At 46.2% G+C, this 16,890-nt stretch overlaps 1 protein-coding gene across 1 annotated transcript in view; it reads left to right on the forward strand.

Moving 5' to 3' along the window:
* Positions 1-16,890, forward strand: part of rhobtb4 (Rho related BTB domain containing 4) — a 40,106-nt gene that overhangs the window by 17,708 nt on the left and 5,508 nt on the right. Inside the window, 9 exon segments of the mRNA XM_046348017.1 lie at positions 1,799-2,000; positions 2,085-2,188; positions 4,544-4,729; positions 4,972-5,191; positions 5,193-5,231; positions 5,233-5,775; positions 6,128-6,347; positions 9,814-9,932; positions 16,609-16,848. Coding sequence (XP_046203973.1) covers positions 1,799-2,000; positions 2,085-2,188; positions 4,544-4,729; positions 4,972-5,191; positions 5,193-5,231; positions 5,233-5,775; positions 6,128-6,347; positions 9,814-9,932; positions 16,609-16,848 — 1,873 coding nt within the window.

Raw genomic sequence — 16,890 nt, forward strand, 5'->3', positions numbered from 1 at the left:
GAGCAGTGTGTTAAAACGGAGGTGAGGTGCAGCGTGTTAAAACGGAGGTGAGATGCAGCGTGTTAAAACGGAGGTGAGATGCAGCGTGTTAAAACGGAGGTGAGGTGCAGCGTGTTAAAACGGAGGTGAGATGCAGCGTGTTAAAACGGAGGTGAGGTGCAGCGTGTTAAAACGAAGGTGAGATGCAGCGTGTTAAAACGGAGGTGAGATGCAGCGTGTTAAAACGGAGGTGAGATGCGCCGAGCAGTGTGTTAAAAAACGTAGCAGTGCATATTCTGCTGTTCTGTTGTGCGTGCAATGATGTCAAAGGGGGGAAAACGGTTTGTTTTGTTGTTGTAATATCCCAAACAGATGTGGCAGTTAATAATTCCAGCTTTAAGGAAGAAGCTTAAAGTAAGCCAAGCTCTTGATGGGAGTTGGTTGGTGTTCTGACTCTGATAGGGGAGCCTATGGAGACACTGTCCTGTCCTGTGAATGACCCAATCACATGAATCATCGCATTCTCTTTTAAATAATAGACATGACAAGTCTCTGGGAAACTTCTTGCTTTTCAGACCCATTTGTCTGTTGAACCAGGTCAAAGTGGTCTGTCCTTTATCTGTACATCACCACTTCCTTCAACACTTCCTTTTGGCATAGTGCAAACATGCTCTTTTACTGTTCTGCTGCTGTGGCTCTAGACTAGAGTTTCAGGACGAGCCGAGACACAGAACTCTGTCGTCTGCCCTGTTCAGATGCCACTGTTTCTCTAAACGCTACTGCCTCCTATTCCTCTTTATGTTTTCAAAGAGGAGGCAATCTTGGCCTCAGCAGACTCTCCAGGGAGAGAGAAAAAGAGAGGGAGGGAGGGAAGGAAGGAAGAGGGCTGGCAGGAGGGGGTGGGGGTCTTTTAATGAGTGCCCCTCGGCAGATGAGAGCGAACCACAAGCATGTAGGACTTTCACCATTTTGAAGTAGTCAACTGGGTGGGGCTTCCTATGGATTAAGGAAGGATCACATAATTCCATCCAAGTCATCAGGAGGAATCAGCCAATGAAATATACTCGTGACCAAACATAAATAGGCAACCTTGTCTTTATACCTGTTCAAACAACAGACTCCAGGTGGCACTGTGCACCCTTTCAGTGTGTTAACCAACTCATAGAAGTAGTAGAAGAAGAAAATTGACTACTTCAAAATGGAGATGGCTTCAATGGTGCTGCCTGTGGACTCACAGACACCATAATGGGCCGAATACAAAGAGTCCTCTATGATTCTCTATGGAGCGAACTCATTCACTCATCAGAAAGTTTGCCACTAGGACTGGGTCCTGGTTTATCATGGACCACTCTGATAAGTGGCTTTCTCCCCCGGCAGGGTTGGAGGCATGGCTACGGTACACTTGTCATGTTCATGAAGAAACCGTGTGTTCCTTTAAATGCTGACTGTCTGTGGAGTGTGGATCATAGGGCTGTGTTTGTGTACCTTCACAATGTACAGTGCATTGGCTGTAGGCGCTAGTGGTTATGCTTGACTCCTCCCTGCCTGAGAGAAAGAGGAGGCTAGAAGTGTTATCCTCGTTCTCGCTCTCTCTCTCTGTTATGACATAAATAGCTGCTTGGTTCTTTATTTCTCTGCCTCCGTACCATGTGTTCACTCTGAAGGAGTTTGGCAGGAGCTGCTCATTACTGGTCAGTGTTGTTCTGTTTGTAACTGAATTATTCACTTAATCTCTCTCTCGCTCTTTCTTTCTCTCCCCCCCCCCCCCTCTCTCTCTCCCCCTCCACTCTCTCTCTCTCCCACTGTCTTTCTCTCTAAGGACCCTCTCCATGGATATAGACACAGACTATGAAAGGCCCAATGTGGAAACTATTAAATGTGTGGTGGTAGGGGACAATGCAGTGGGCAAAACCAGGCTCATCTGTGCCCGCGCCTGCAATGCTACCCTCACACAGTACCAGCTGCTCGCCACCCACGTGCCAACCGTCTGGGCCATCGACCAGTACCGCGTGTGCCAGGAGGTGAGCATGGACGCACGCTACACGCATGCACACACACACACCTACACACACACTTCTTCCATTGATGTGTGCTTGTGCCTCTAGGTGTTGGAGAGATCTAGGGATGTGGTGGATGAGGTCAGTGTCTCCCTAAGACTATGGGACACCTTCGGTGACCATCACAAAGACAGACGCTTCGCTTATGGCAGGTGAGGAGATATATATACACACACACACACACTGGTAGGCTGTGAGTACTTTGGGCTCAGGGTACTTGTTGTACAGCCAGACCCCCCCCTGGTCTCAGGTCATTGGCAAAGGATTGGCACCATTTATTTACCAGCATTCAGCTCACCTGGCTTTTAGGCTGAAGGACACACAAACACATACACACACTGTCACGTACAGTCATGGTGGCTGATATGGCTACCATTATTAATGTGTTCTGATAGCTAGATACAATATACCTCCCCTCTAGCAGGCAGACATGATGGAATCATCTCTCTATCCCTCTCACCCAGGCCATTCAGACAATAAGCTTCTGGCATAACACTGATCCTTACTCAGCCAGCTGGCAGGGCTTAATCCACACACACACACACGCACGCGCACACGCACACGCACACAGTCACTGAGCAGGTTAGGTGGGGGCTGGGTTTGTATAACAAGTCACCCTGTCACTTTATGGATCTGTTTTTTATTGACAGTGTGTGTGTGCATTTTAAATTTGTGTGTGTGTGTGTGTGTGTGTGTGTGTGTGTGTGTGTGTGTGTGTGTGTGTGTGTGTGTGTGTGTGTGTGTGTGTGTGTGTGTGTGTGTGTGTGTGTGTGTGTGTGTGTGTGTGTGTGTGTGTGTGTGTGTGTGTGTGTGTGTGTGTGTGTATTAAGCCCTGTTGGCATTTTAAATGGTCAAAGACTCGGTGTGTGTGTGTGTGCTCAGTCAGCTGATAAGAGGCACTGCCAGATCAGCTGTTCTGGGGCGGCCCGTCTGTCTGTCGGTCTGTCCGAGTGCTGTTCTGCTCAACCTCTGGCCCTAAACCCACTAGACAGCCCGCCATGCATGCACCCTTATCCAACAATCAGCTGCTTATAGGCACACTCGCACTGTCCTCTGTGTCCAACACTATCTGATAGAGTTTATTTGATCATTTATTGTATCATTTACTTGTAGATGGCTCTAACGAAGTTGACATATTATTGACCTTTGACCTTGTCGTTCCATAGACTGAATAGGTGAGTTTAAAAAAAAAACTTATCTCAGTGCATAAGGGGTGTGACGTAGCACCCTGCATGCTGTTTAATAACAGAGGAAAGTGTGTGTTGAGGAGTATCTCTGCTGGGTTGTGTGAACACTGAGCAGTCAGCCAGTCAGTCAGGAGTTTGATCTCAGCCTCGCTCTATGTCCTGTAAAAACACCAAACACTCTGGTTACATGAGGATAGCTAGCAGCCCTGCTGACCTTTGTAGTTTGGCTTGACAACGAGGGCAAAGGCATGTACACAATAACTGTGTTCTTTTGCCCTTCTCAATCTTTTATTTATATTGGCCAGTCTGAGATATGGCTTTTTCTTTGCAACTCTGCCTAGAAGGCCAGCATCCCGGAGTCGCCTCTTCAAATCAAATGTATTTATATAGCCCTTCTTACATCAGCTGATATCTCAAAGTGCTGTACAGAAATCCAGCCTAAAACCCCAAACCTCAAGCAATACAGGTGTAGAAGCAATCTTCACTGTTGACATTGAGACTAGTGTTTTGCAGGTACTATTTAATGAAGCTGCCAGTTGAGGACTTGTGAGGCGTCTGTTTCTCAAACTAGACTAATTTACCTGTCCTCTTGCTCAGTTGTGCACCGGGGCCTCCCACTCCTCTTTCTATTCTGGTTAGGGCCAGTTTGCGCTGTTCTGTGAAGGGAGTAGTACACAGCGTTGTACCAGATCTTCAGTTTCTTAACACTTTCTCACATGGAATAGCCTTCATTTCTCAGAACAAGAATAAACTGACGAGTTTCAGAAGAAAGTTATTTGTTTCTGGCCATTTTGAGCCTGTAATCGAACTCACAAATGCTGATGCTCCAGATACTCAACTAGTCTTAAGAAGGCCAGTTTTATTGCTTCTTTAATCAAACAACAGTTTTCAGCTGTGCTAACATAATTGCAAAAGGGTTTTATATAATAATAATAATATATGCCATTTAGCAGACGCTTTTATCCAAAGCGACTTACAGTCATGTGTGCATACATTCTACGTATGGGTGGTCCCGGGAATCGAACCCACTACCCTGGCGTTTCAAGCGCCATGCTCTACCAACTGAGCTACAGAAGGACCTCTGTTTTCTAATGTCATCAATTAGCCTTTTAAAATTATAAACTTGGACTAGCTAACAATGTGCCATTGGAACACAGGATTATTTTAATGGACAAAAAAATGTGCATTTCTAAACTTTTGAACGGAGGTGTACACTGCCTAGTAGCAGACTCTTTTCATATGAACCTCAGACAGGAATGGACCTCTCCCCTCCTACATTACCCTCTCTGTCTCCCTCTGTCTTTTCTGTGCGTGGTGCAGGTCTGACGTGGTAGTGCTGTGTTTCTCCCTGGCCAACCCCAACTCCCTGCGTCACGTCCGCACCATGTGGTACCCTGAGATCAAGCACTTCTGCCCCCGCACCCCTATCATCCTGGTGGGCTGCCAGCTGGACCTGCGCTACGCCGACCTGGAGGCTGTGAACCGCGCCCGCAGACCCCTGGCCAAGTGAGACCGCTATCATCCATGCTGCTGACACGGGCGAAATTCACTGCAGAACACCCATCACACATCACATCACACACATCACATCACACCCATCACATTGGCTGCATGTGCAGCATTTGACTGAAACGCAAGCATATCTGTTTCACCTTTTCTCTGTCCATAGCTTCTGTCAGCACAATCCTTTCATTAGAGACCTACCACTCTGCTAATGCCCTAACCCTCTCCTCTCCCCTTGTCCTCAGACCCATCAAGCCCACAGACATCCTCCCTCCAGAGAGAGGGCACGAGGTGGCCAAGGAGCTTGGCATTCCCTACTACGAGACCAGCATCGTGGCCCAGTTTGGGGTCAAGGATGTGTTCGACAACGCCATCCGCTCCGCTCTCATCTCCCGCCGTCACCTCCAGTTCTGGAAGTCCCACTTGAAGAGAGTCCAGCGGCCCCTCCTCCAGGCCCCCTTCCTGCCCCCCCCGGCCCCCGCGCCCTGTGGTGGGCATCCCTGACCCCCCCTCCCATCGACGGAGAAGCCCCAGACTCCCTCCTCTGCCAGCCGCTATGCGCCGATGTCCTCTTCTTACTCCAAGGCGGCGCCACGCGTGTCTTTGCACACAAAGTCTACCTGGCCACCTCCTGCTCCAAGTTCTACGACCTCTTCACCCTGGATCTGCTGGCCATCGAGGCGGATTGGGAGGGAGATGAGCGCGCCGAGAGCGGTGAGGAGGATGAACAGAGTAGGAGAGGTGCCAAAGAGCAGGCAGGGCGTACTAAGAGCTTGGACATCGATAATGATGGGGAGGGTGGAGCAAGGGGAATCAAACGGCCACCCATGCTCCAGCAGGGCTCCCTGAGGACTTCCAAAAGTGATAACGCCCTCCCCGCCAGGAGCCAGTGCTCCGTGGGGCCCCTGGGGGCCGGCCGTGGCCTTTCAGGCTGGGGGAGGGGCTTCCTGAGTGTGTACCTGGAGCACGTAGCTGACCCCGAGACGGGGCGACCCCGCCTCATGACCGTGGTCTCCATGGACGGTCTCATACAGGAAGAACCCTTCCAGGTAAGATCAGATCGCAGTAACAACATCAAGTCTTGCAAGTAGCTTTGGATAATAGCATCTGCTTAAATCCCCGTATTAATACAAAACCAGCTCACCGTGAGGTTTTCATTCCCTATACTGCTCCAGGATTGTATCATCTTCTTAGAGCACTTTGAAGAGTGCCCTCTACTGGTCGACATAACCAGAACTCATTTTAGGGAAACAAAGATACAGAATTCTAATGAAAGGTTATTAGACTGAAGTGAATCCATACACCTCAAGTGGTGTTTATTCACGTGATTTATACCACAGCTAATACTCGATTCCGATAGGTCGAGAGGGTGATTATATTTCAACTGTGTGGTGGTTTCAGGCGGTGCTGCAGTACCTGTACACAGGCAGTTTGGATGAGGGCCGTGGGGATCTGATGCAGGTGGCCACCATTGCTGAGCTGCTGGAGGTGTTTGACCTGAGGATGATGGTGGCCAATGTGCTGAACCGTGAGAGCTTCATGAATCAGGAGATCACCAAGGCCTTCCACGTCCGTCGAGCCAACCGCATCAAAGAGTGTCTCAGCAAGGGCACCTTCGCTGGTAAATACACTGCCTGCAATTGCTGCGTCATCAGAGATTCTCTTGAGTGTGTGTGTGTGTGTGTGTGGATTCACACGTCTGGATCTATGGTCATTATATTGTTTTTCCTATATGCAGTATCTGTGTGTGTTTATGTGTATCCTGGTGTCCTCCATCAAATGAGTCCATTTGGTGTCATTGCTCTAAACATGTGTTGCTGAGCTTTTATCCGTTTGTCCTTATGTGTGCCATGTCCCCTTCCTATGCGTTTCTGTTTATCCCTTTTGTCTGGGTTCTTCGGTCTGTGTGCATGTTGGCTATAGCGTTTCTCACAAGGTGAGAGTCGTATTCTATCTATATAGTACATGTTAGAGGTCGACCGATTATGATTTTTCAACGCAGATACTGATACAGGTTATTGGAGGACCAAAAAAAGCCTATACCGATTAATCGGACCATATTTTTATTTATTTATTTGTAATAATGACAATTACAACAATACTGAATGAACACTTATTATAACTTAATATAATACATCAATAAAATAAATGTAGCCTCAAATAAATAATGAAACCTGTTCAATAGGGTTTAAATAATGTAAAAACAAAGTGTTGGAGAAGAAAGTAAAAGTGCCATGTAAGAAAGATAACGTTTAAGTTCCTTGTTCAGAACATGAGAAAATATGAAAGCAGGTGGTTCCTTTAACATGAGTCTTCAATATTCCCAGGTAAGAAGTTTTAGGTTGTAGTTATTATAGGATTATTTCTCTCTATACCATTTGTATTTTATTAACCTTTGACTATTGGATGTTCTTATAGGCACTTTAGAATTGCCAGTGTAACAGTATAGCTTCCGTCCCTCTCCTCTCCCCTACCTGGGCTCGAACCAGGAACACATCTACAACAGCCACCGAAGCAGCATTACCCATCGTTCCACAAAATCCGGGGCCCTTGCAGAGCAAGGGGAACAACTTCTCCAAGTCTCAGAGCGAGTGACGTTTGAAACACTATTAGCGTGCATCCCGCTAACTAGCTAACGATTTCACATCGCTTACACCAGTCTAACCTCGGGAGTTGATAGGCTTGAAGTCATAAACACAAAAGTGCTGTTTGAATGAATGCTTACGAGCCTGCTGCTGCCTACCACCGCTCAGTCAGACTGCTCTTTCAAATCATAGACTTAGTTATAACATGTTAACACACAGAAATACGAGCCTTAGGTCAATAATATGGCCGAATCCGGAAACTATCATCTCGAAAACAAGACTTTTATTCTTTCAGGAACCGTTACGTATTTTATCTAACGGGTGGCATCTATAAGTCTAAATATTCCTGTTACATTGCACATCCTTCAATGTTATGTCATAATTACGTAAAATTCTGGCAAATTATGCGGCCCAAACTGTTGCATATACCCTGACTCTGCGTGCAATGAACGCAAGAGAAGTGACACAATTTCACCTGGTTAATATTGCCTGCTAACCTGGATTTCTTTTAGCAAAATATGCAGGTTTAAAAATATATACTTCTGTGTATTGATTTTAAGAAAGGAATTGATGTTTATGGTTAGCTACACATTGGAGCAATGACAGTCCTTCTTCACGAATACGCACAGCATCGATTATATGCAACGCTGGACACGCTAGATAAACTAGTAATATCATCAACCGTGTGTAGTTAACTAGTGATTATGATTGATTGATTGTTTTTTTTCTAAGATAAGTTGCTAGCTAGCATTAAACTTACCTTGGCTTACTGCATTCACGGAAAAGGCAGGCTCCTCGTGGAGTTCAATGAGAGGCAGGTGGTTAAAGCGTTGGACTAGTTAACTGTAAGGTTGCAAGATTGAATCTCCCGAGCTGACAAAGTAAAAATCTGTCGTTCTGCCCCTGAACGAAGCAGTTAACCCACCATTCCTAAGCCATCATTGAAAGTAAGAATGTGTTCTTAACGGACTTTCCTAGTTAAATAAAGATTAAACAAAGGTGTAAAAAAAAAAACGATTTCCGATTGTTACGAAAACTTGAAATCGGCCCTAATTCCGATGAATCCGTCGATCTCTACTACATGTAGCCTCTTTGACCTTCAGGTGGCTACCACAATCTTTATATTGTTATCACGATGTCTGTTTCTGTGGGAATTTTTTTATTTTTTATTATAAACTGCTTGGTTCGAGCCCTGAATGCTGATTGGCTGACAGCTGTGGTATTTACCACAGGTATGTCAAAACATTTATTTGTACTGCTCTAATTACGTAGGTAGTCAGTTTATAATAGCAATAAGGCACCTCTGGGTTTGTGGTATGTGGCCAATATACCAAGACTAAGGACTGTATCCAGGCACCCCGCGTTGTGCGTAAGAACGGCCCTTTGCCATGGTGTATTGGCCATATCGGCCACTCCTCATGCCTTATTGCTTAAATATACCTCCTGAATAGATCTGATTTAGGCTACTCGTTCTAGTAGGTTCTATGCCCCATAAAGATTAGCGAGGCCTACAGGTCTGCCCTTGTGATTGGTTTAGTTTCTTCTTAGATAGTTTATTTCTTTAGAATGACAAAGTTGGGGAAGCTAGTCTGAAAATATCATTTATCAAGTTACCAATTACTTCACACTGGAAGAACTTAAGCAACACTAAAGCTATCTTTTAATAAAAATATAATTTACTTAACTGAAGTTAATTTGAAAAAGTAGTTCACTCCGTCCAAACTAATTCCTGAAAAATTATCATATGTAATAAAAAAATGTTTTAAAAGGAAACCTACCGGTAGTCAGTTGTCCAACTGAATGTATTCAACTGAAATGTGTCTTCCACATTTAACCCAACCCCTCTGAATCAGAGAGGTGCTGAGGGCTGCCTTAATCGCTCTGTAGTCAGATGTTAACAGAACGTCATTTCTCATATTACACACAAACAATGTTTCAAGTGAGAATTAGGCAGGTCTTATGAAGGAAAAGTACATTCTTACCTACTTTACCCATATTGTTTTTTTGCAAAAAGACTAGTATGTAGTTCCAGTAGTTAGCTACAAAACTACAAAAAAAGTATTTAAACTACTGAAAACACTAACAAGATTTGAATTTAGTTCAACTACTACCAAGCTACAGCCAAACGGAGTTAAATGTAGTTCACTACTCCCCAACACTGATTCCTTGGGTATCCAAACAGAATAGAGCCACAGTCCGAGCCCTTACAGACAGTGTAGTTAGGTAGGATGCAAGCTATCTGGACAGCTTCAAAAGTCTATATAGGTTTCAATCTTAGTATCTCAACTGTGTTTTGTACTATGTCCCTCCATCTCCCTCCCTTGCACCCTGTGTCAAATAGTGCTCTGTCTACCTTTCCATTTATCTCTGTCTGTCTACCTGTTTCTGTGTGCGTCTGTCTGCGTATATCCCTGTGTGTCCCCGTCCGTCTGTCTTCCCCTCTGTAGCCTCGACTCTGTGGTTCACTCCGAGATGAGTTCTCTTTTCCCTCTCCGGTTTTAGATGTGGTGTTCTGCCTGGACGATGGCTACCTGCCGGCCCACAAGCCTCTGCTCATCTCCAGCTGTGACTGGATGGCCGCTATGTTCCGCGGATCCTTCATGGAGAGCTACATCAAGGAGGTGAGTGTGAAAGAGATTCGGTAAGGATGGGTTGCATTTAAGTGTGTTTGTAGAGGTGGGGTGGGGGGTACATGAGGCTGGCTAGCACTGTGATCTGTAAAGCTGTGTTTCACTCGTGGTTGTGTTGAAAGCACACTATACTATAAGCCTCCCCTGGGGGCTCACAGCCAACTGCCATGCGAGAATATGTACAGTACTGGCGTTGCACAGAGCCAGAAACATAGTCCAAAGCGAGCAGGTCAGGCGGTTCCGCGTCTAAGCAGATGCGGCAGGAAGTCGGCTCACCTCAGCACTTTCTGGGTCGAGGGCCCGTGTCATTTCCTCTTTACACATACATTACATTTACATTTAAGTCATTTAGCAGACGCTCTTATCCAGAGCGACTTACAAATTGGTGCATACATACTTGTTGGAGAAGAGGCAGAGTGAGAATATTAAAATATCACATCACAGCTAACCAGACGTACTGCCCACATTCCTGTCTGTTATCAACACACTCGTCACAACCTCATCGGATGGCTGGAGAAAAGGCTGAGGAGGGAGGCTGAGACTGCAAGAGGTGGTAGACTAGAGGACAATATGTATCTTAAAGGGACCGCTTTTAGAGAGCTTTTTCCTTTGACATTTGACCCCAAGACAACGGTGTAAGATGACATGCATTCATGTTAGAGAGCCGCTCATGAGAAACTATGCAGGCACTGAGCCTGCCGCGTGTCCAGTTACCCCCGGCTTCTCTCTGATGGCTCGGGTTCTAGAAAGACTAGACTCTTCCAGGGCGTTGCTGCCAACCTACTCAGGGAGGGAGCTCTTTTCTCTCGATGCTGTGGGTGTCCGCTGCCTGGGCCCTTCTGGAGAACTGGATCCCCCAGGTATGGTTACAGTCCAGGCCCCACAGGCTTTGAGTTACGGCCCTGCCAGGAAGCAGGCAGCCCCAGGAAACAGGACGCTGGACAGGCCCTCTGGATACTCTTACAGCCAGAGTCCACAGAGAGGGAGGAGTGAACAGGGTCATGGTGTGCTACGTGCTCGAAGGTGGAGACTGGGAGGCTAAGAGGTTGTTGTATCCATGGTAACCCGTGTGGCTTTGTCCCCATTGTGACACTCTTTATGGCGTTTGGTTGGCATAGTACATCTAACAAAGACTGAGGCTCTGGACAATGTGAGGCCAACCAGCATTTGTCTTTGTGTGAGAGATTTCCATAGTGATGCAGCAATGATCGTGGTGTTTAAAATCTCAGCAGCAAACGCTTCCCCTGCTTAGCTGGCTGGCCTTGAGGTGCATAGACAAAGCCTCCCTTTGAGTGAGACAGATGTGGCTATGGTTGTGGGCATGGCTAGGCATCAGAGTGGCGTGGAGAGGCGTGTGACCTTGGGAGTCTCGGACCGATCGGTGTACTGTAGTGTACTGTGACTTGTCTGGCCTTTGTTTCAGAGTGTGTTGGACTGAGACTGTCTGTCTGTCTGCCATCAGCTAACACGGTGCGATCTGTCTTTAAAGTAGCTGTCCAGTGTTTCCAGATTTCTATGAAATATTACCTACCTATAGTTAATTACAATATTAGTGCAATCATTTTTATTCCATTAATTGTTTATTAAGTATGTTTAAAAGCAGCTTTTCTGTGTTTGAATGGTGTGGGCATATACCGGTCAATTAAAATATTCATGACAAGTAAACAGCTGATTGGACTGCTCAGCCAATAAGACGTCTCGGCCAAAAACATGACATCGTCTATGAGGAAAAAGCAAGCATTTTTTAAACAGTCTGTTTGAGATACAAATTTGTGGTGGGGCTTTTAGTGCTGAGCGATTAACCAACATTTTGTTTTTATTTTCCCGGATACTAAACAACTTATTGACCCACGTCGGTTCATTTTTTTCTGAACCCAACGTGCAGTTTCTCTAGAGAGAAATTAAAGTTGTCGTTTTTTATTAAGCAAATATTGAGCCTAAAGACTGTACAGTATGGGGAGCAGAGAGAACATTGTCTGGCTGCTACTGCCTGAGCAGAGATGAGATGATTACTTTTAAGGAATTAAAAATAATAAAGTCATCCATTTAAAAACGTTTATTACTTCATTGTAATTTCCTGTTTTTCAATTGATGTCTATCCAATGTAGACCTGACAGAGAATGGAATATTTTCTATGTTTTGGCAATTGAATGTTCACTATTTTTTACTTTGGAATTTCCATTAAAAAGCTCTAAAATAAATTGTATGTAATTATTTCATAATGCATGATTAAATACAAATTTGAAACCGATATTGAAAACGTGAATATTTTTTAATAATCAAACTAAAACCGAACCGACCTCAAAAAGCACTAGTCGCTCGGCACTATGAGGCTTTTGAGGTGGTTTCTTTTCTAATTTATACTTAGTACGAGTATAGGATGAGTCAACAACATTATTTGTGTACAGGTTAACAGATTGACCTTTTAAAAGTGACATTTTCACACGACAGTTACTTTAACACATTTCACCCTGACTCTTCTCAACACACTCCTCTCTCATTGCTCTCATTCATATCTTTAGCCTGCCACTGTTTGTATTCACCAGGTGCTGTGACAACGCTTCTATTCTGGTCCTACTGTTACGATCTGCTGTGTCAGCAGCCTGCCAGCCTGCTGTGTCCTTGTCAGTCACTCCCCCCACACACACACACACACACGTTTCCACCTATAAAAGATCACGTTGAACTCAATAAACCCCTCCCTGATTGGATAGTTTGGTTTGAATGCCATTCTGATGAGGAATAAGGACTTGTGTGTGTTTAGGAGCTTTGAACTGTAGTGGCCACCTGTGTCTTTACCTCAACCTTTTCTGCCATAATGAAGGGTCATTGCCAGGCTGACATTCACCTAATTGGCACAGAGACAGGCAGGTGAGGGGCACCCCTGGGACTGAGGAAGGACCCCTGTGGGTCCCATGGCTCTTCCCACCTCCTACTGTAGCGTAAACCACAAGGCAATACTCAATAGTGGTGTTGAGACTGCTCTGAGACTTTAAAATGTCTCGTCCCTTTTTAATCCAACCATTTGAACATCCAATTGGGCTGAAAGGTTGAAAACATAGAATACCATTTAATTGAATCACTACCTATGGCAGCAGAGAGCCTAGTAGTTAAGAGCGTTGGGCCAGTAATCGAAAGCTCGCTGGTTCGAATCCCAGAGCTGACTAGGTGAAAAATCTGTCTATATGCCCTTGATCATGGCACTTAACCCTAATTTCTCCTGTAAGTCGCTCTGGGTGCCTTGGTTTGTACTTATCTGAAGCCAACCACAGTTATACTTTCTTGACACCTAGTGGCCAGGGTGGTGTAGTTTTTTAAATGTTCTATATGCTGCATGCGTTTGTGGGAGGGCAGGGGGAGAAGATGAAAAGGGAGTTACCATGGTCTGACAGTCCCAGAAGTTATTTCTATCACTCCCCAAATTGTCCCCGTAAACCTTTGGACTTCACTTGTGGCTGTGGGAATAAGTGTACCTTTTGTTAGCAGCAGTAAAAAAACAATAGCGAGGCTATATGTAGGGGGTACCAGTACAGAGTCAATGTGGAGGCTATATGTAGGGGGTACCAGTACAGAGTCAATGTGGAGGCTATATACAGGGGGTACCAGTACAGAGTCAATGTGGAGGCTATATATAGGGGGTACCAGTACAGAGTCAATGTGGAGGCTATATGTAGGGGGTACCAGTACAGAGTCAATGTGGAGGCTATATGTAGGGGGTACCAGTACAGAGTCCATGTGGAGGCTATATGTAGGGGGTACCAGTACAGAGTCAATTTGGAGGCTATATGTAGGGGGTACCAGTACAGAGTCAATGTGGAGGCTATATGTAGGGGGTACCAGTACAGAGTCAATGTGGAGGCTATATGTAGGGGGTACCAGTACAGAGTCAATGTGGAGGCTATATACAGGGGGTACCCGTACAGAGTCAATGTGGAGGCTATATACAGGGGGCACCCGTACAGAGTCAATGTGGAGGCTATATACAGGGGGTACCTGTACAGAGTCAATGTGGAGGCTATATACAGGGGGTACCTGTACAGAGTCAATGTGTGGGGGAACCGGTGTGGAGGTAATTGAGGTAATATGTATATGTAGGTAGAGGTAAAGTGACTATGCATATGTAATAAACAGAGAGTAGCAGCAGTGTAGAAGGGAGGGGGGCAATGCAAATAGTCTGGGTAGCCATTTGATTAGATGGTTTGGGGGTAGAAGCTGTTTAGAAGCCTCTTGGACCTTAACTTGGCGCTCCGGTACCGCTTGCCGTGCGGTAGAAAAGAGAACAGTCTATGACTGGGGGGGCTGGAGTCTGACAATATTTAGGGCCTTCCCCTGAGAGGTCCTGGATGGCTGGAAGTTTTGCCCCGGTGATGTACTGGGCCGTACGAACTACCCTCTGAGGCCAAACAGTTGCCATACCAGGCAGTGATGCAACCAGTCAGGATGCTCTCGATGGTGCAGCTTTAAAACCTTTCGAGAATCTGATGATCCATGCCAATTCTTTTCAGTCTCCTGAGGGGGAATAGGTTTTGGTGTGCCCTCTTCCTGACTGTCTTTGTGTGCTTGGACCATTTTAGTTTGTTGCTGATGTGGATGCCAAGGATCTTGAATCCCCCAACCTGCTCCACTTTAGCCCCATCGATGAGAATGGAGGTGTGCTCAGTCCTCTTTTTCCTGGAGTCCACAGTCAACACCTTTGTCTTGATTACGTTGATGGAGAGGTTGTTGTCCTGGCACCACACAGTCAGGTCTCTGACCTCCTCACTATAGGCTGTCTCGTCGTTGTCGGTGATCAGGCCTACCACTGTTGTGTCATCGGGAAAATGACTGATGTCTAGGGCACCTCCAGCCGGCCCACTCTGCCTGTATGAGTAGCTCTGGTCAGCCTGTGTGCTGCTCCAACGACAGACCATGTTATTGGAGTGGGACACAGTGAGCCACAGACAGTGAGTGGACATTAACTTATTTACTGTAGCTGTAGTTTTATTGTCCTTATTTGCAGACACATTAGCTATTCTTTCATGTTGATGCGGCTCCGTATTGGGTGTGCATACGTAAATGCTCTTTTGTCATGATCCAATCAGAGGTGTGTTTTCCTCGGTCCCTTTCACAGCTCTGCTTCCAGCTCTATCCCTCAAAGACATCTAGGCTGTCTATGCCATCTGTAGGGGCAGGCCCAGTGGGGTAACAAGATGGCGTCAGTGACCCCCTGGTAAGGCGGGACTTTCATCTTTCGCAGGCTCAAAAAGTACTCCTCAACTGGAGACGAACAACCCTTCATCTCCAAGGTTTTATCCTCATTGATCTACACACCATACCCCATAATGACAAAACAAAAAACGTTTTTTATAAATAATAAAAAACTGAAATATCACATTTACATAAGTATTCAGACCCTTTACTCACTACTTTGTTGAAGCACTTTTGGCAGCGATTACAGCCTCAAGTCTTCTTGGGTATGACACTACAAGCTTGGCACACCTGGATTTGGAGAGTTTCTCCCATTCTTCTCAGCAGATCCTCTCAAGCTGGTTGGGTGGGGAGCATCACTGCAGGTCTCTCCAGAGATGTTTGATCAGGTTCAAGTCCGGGCTCTGGCTGGGCCACTCAAAGACATTCAGAGACTTGTCCCAAAGCCACTCCTGCGTTATCTTGGCTGTGTGCGTAAGGTTGTTGTCCTGTTGGAAGGTGAACCTTAGCCCCAGTCTGAGGTCCTGAGTGCTCGGGAGCAGGTTTTCATCAAGGAGCTCTCTGTACTTTGCTCCGTTCATCTTTCCCTCGATCCTGACTAGTCTCGCAGTCCCTGCCGCTGAAAAACATCCCCACAGCATGATGCTGCCACCACCGTGCTTCACAGTAGGGATGGTGCCAGGATTCCTCCAGACGTGAAGCTTGGCATTCAGGCCAAAGAGTTCAATCTTGATTTCATCAGACCAGAGAATCTTGTTTCGCATGGTCTCAAAGTCTTTTGGCAAATTCCAAGCGGGCTGTCATGTGCCTTTTACTGAGGAGTGGCTTCCGTCTGGCCACTCTACCATAAAGGCCTGATTGGTGGAGTGCTACAGAGATGGTTGTCCTTCTGGAAGTTCTCCCATCTCCATAGAGGAAATCTGGAGCTCTGTAAGAGTGACCATCGGGTTCTTGGTCACCTCCCTGACCAGGGCCCTTCTCCCCTGATTGCTCAGTAGCCGGGTTGGCCACCTCTAGGAAGAGTCTTGGTGGTTCCAAACTTCTATTTCAGAATGATGGAGGCCACTGTGTTCTTGGGGACCTTCAATGCTGCAGAAATTGTTTGGTACCCTTCCCCAGATCTGTGCCTTGACACAATCCTGTCTCGGAGCTCAACAGAGAATTCCTTCGACCTCATGGCTTCGTTTTTGCTCTGACATGCACTGTCAACTGTGGGACCTGATATAGACAGTTGTGCCTTTTCAAATCATGTCCAATACATTGAATTTACCACAGTTGGGCTCCAATCAAACACTTTAGTTACAGACAAATTACTACTGGAAGACATACTAAATGTGAATATTTCTCTCTCTCCCTCTCTCTGTTTCTCTCTCTCTCTCTCTCTCTCTCTCTCTCTCTCTCTCTCTCTCTCTCTCTCTCTCTCTCTCTCTCTCTCTCTCTCTCTCTTTCTCTCTCTCCCCTTCTCTCCCCTTCTCTCCAGGTGTCCATCCCTGACACCAGTAGTGCCTGTATGCGTGCGGTGTTGGAGTTCCTATACTGTGGGCTGGTGACGGCCTGTCCTGACTGGGAGCCTATGGAGCTCATCGTCCTATCCAACCGGCTATGTCTGCCACGCCTCGTTGCCCTCACAGAGCAACATGTTGTGGATGAGCTGCTACAGTGTTTGGTGAAGGGAGTAGACATTGACGGACAGGTGCTTGCTTACCTGGAGTTGGCTCAGGTGAGTCTCCAAATTCATCTACAAAGTACTCACTGTATATTC

This window comes from Oncorhynchus gorbuscha, linkage group LG04, assembly GCF_021184085.1.
Source record: "Oncorhynchus gorbuscha isolate QuinsamMale2020 ecotype Even-year linkage group LG04, OgorEven_v1.0, whole genome shotgun sequence".
Taxonomy (NCBI): domain Eukaryota; kingdom Metazoa; phylum Chordata; class Actinopteri; order Salmoniformes; family Salmonidae; genus Oncorhynchus; species Oncorhynchus gorbuscha.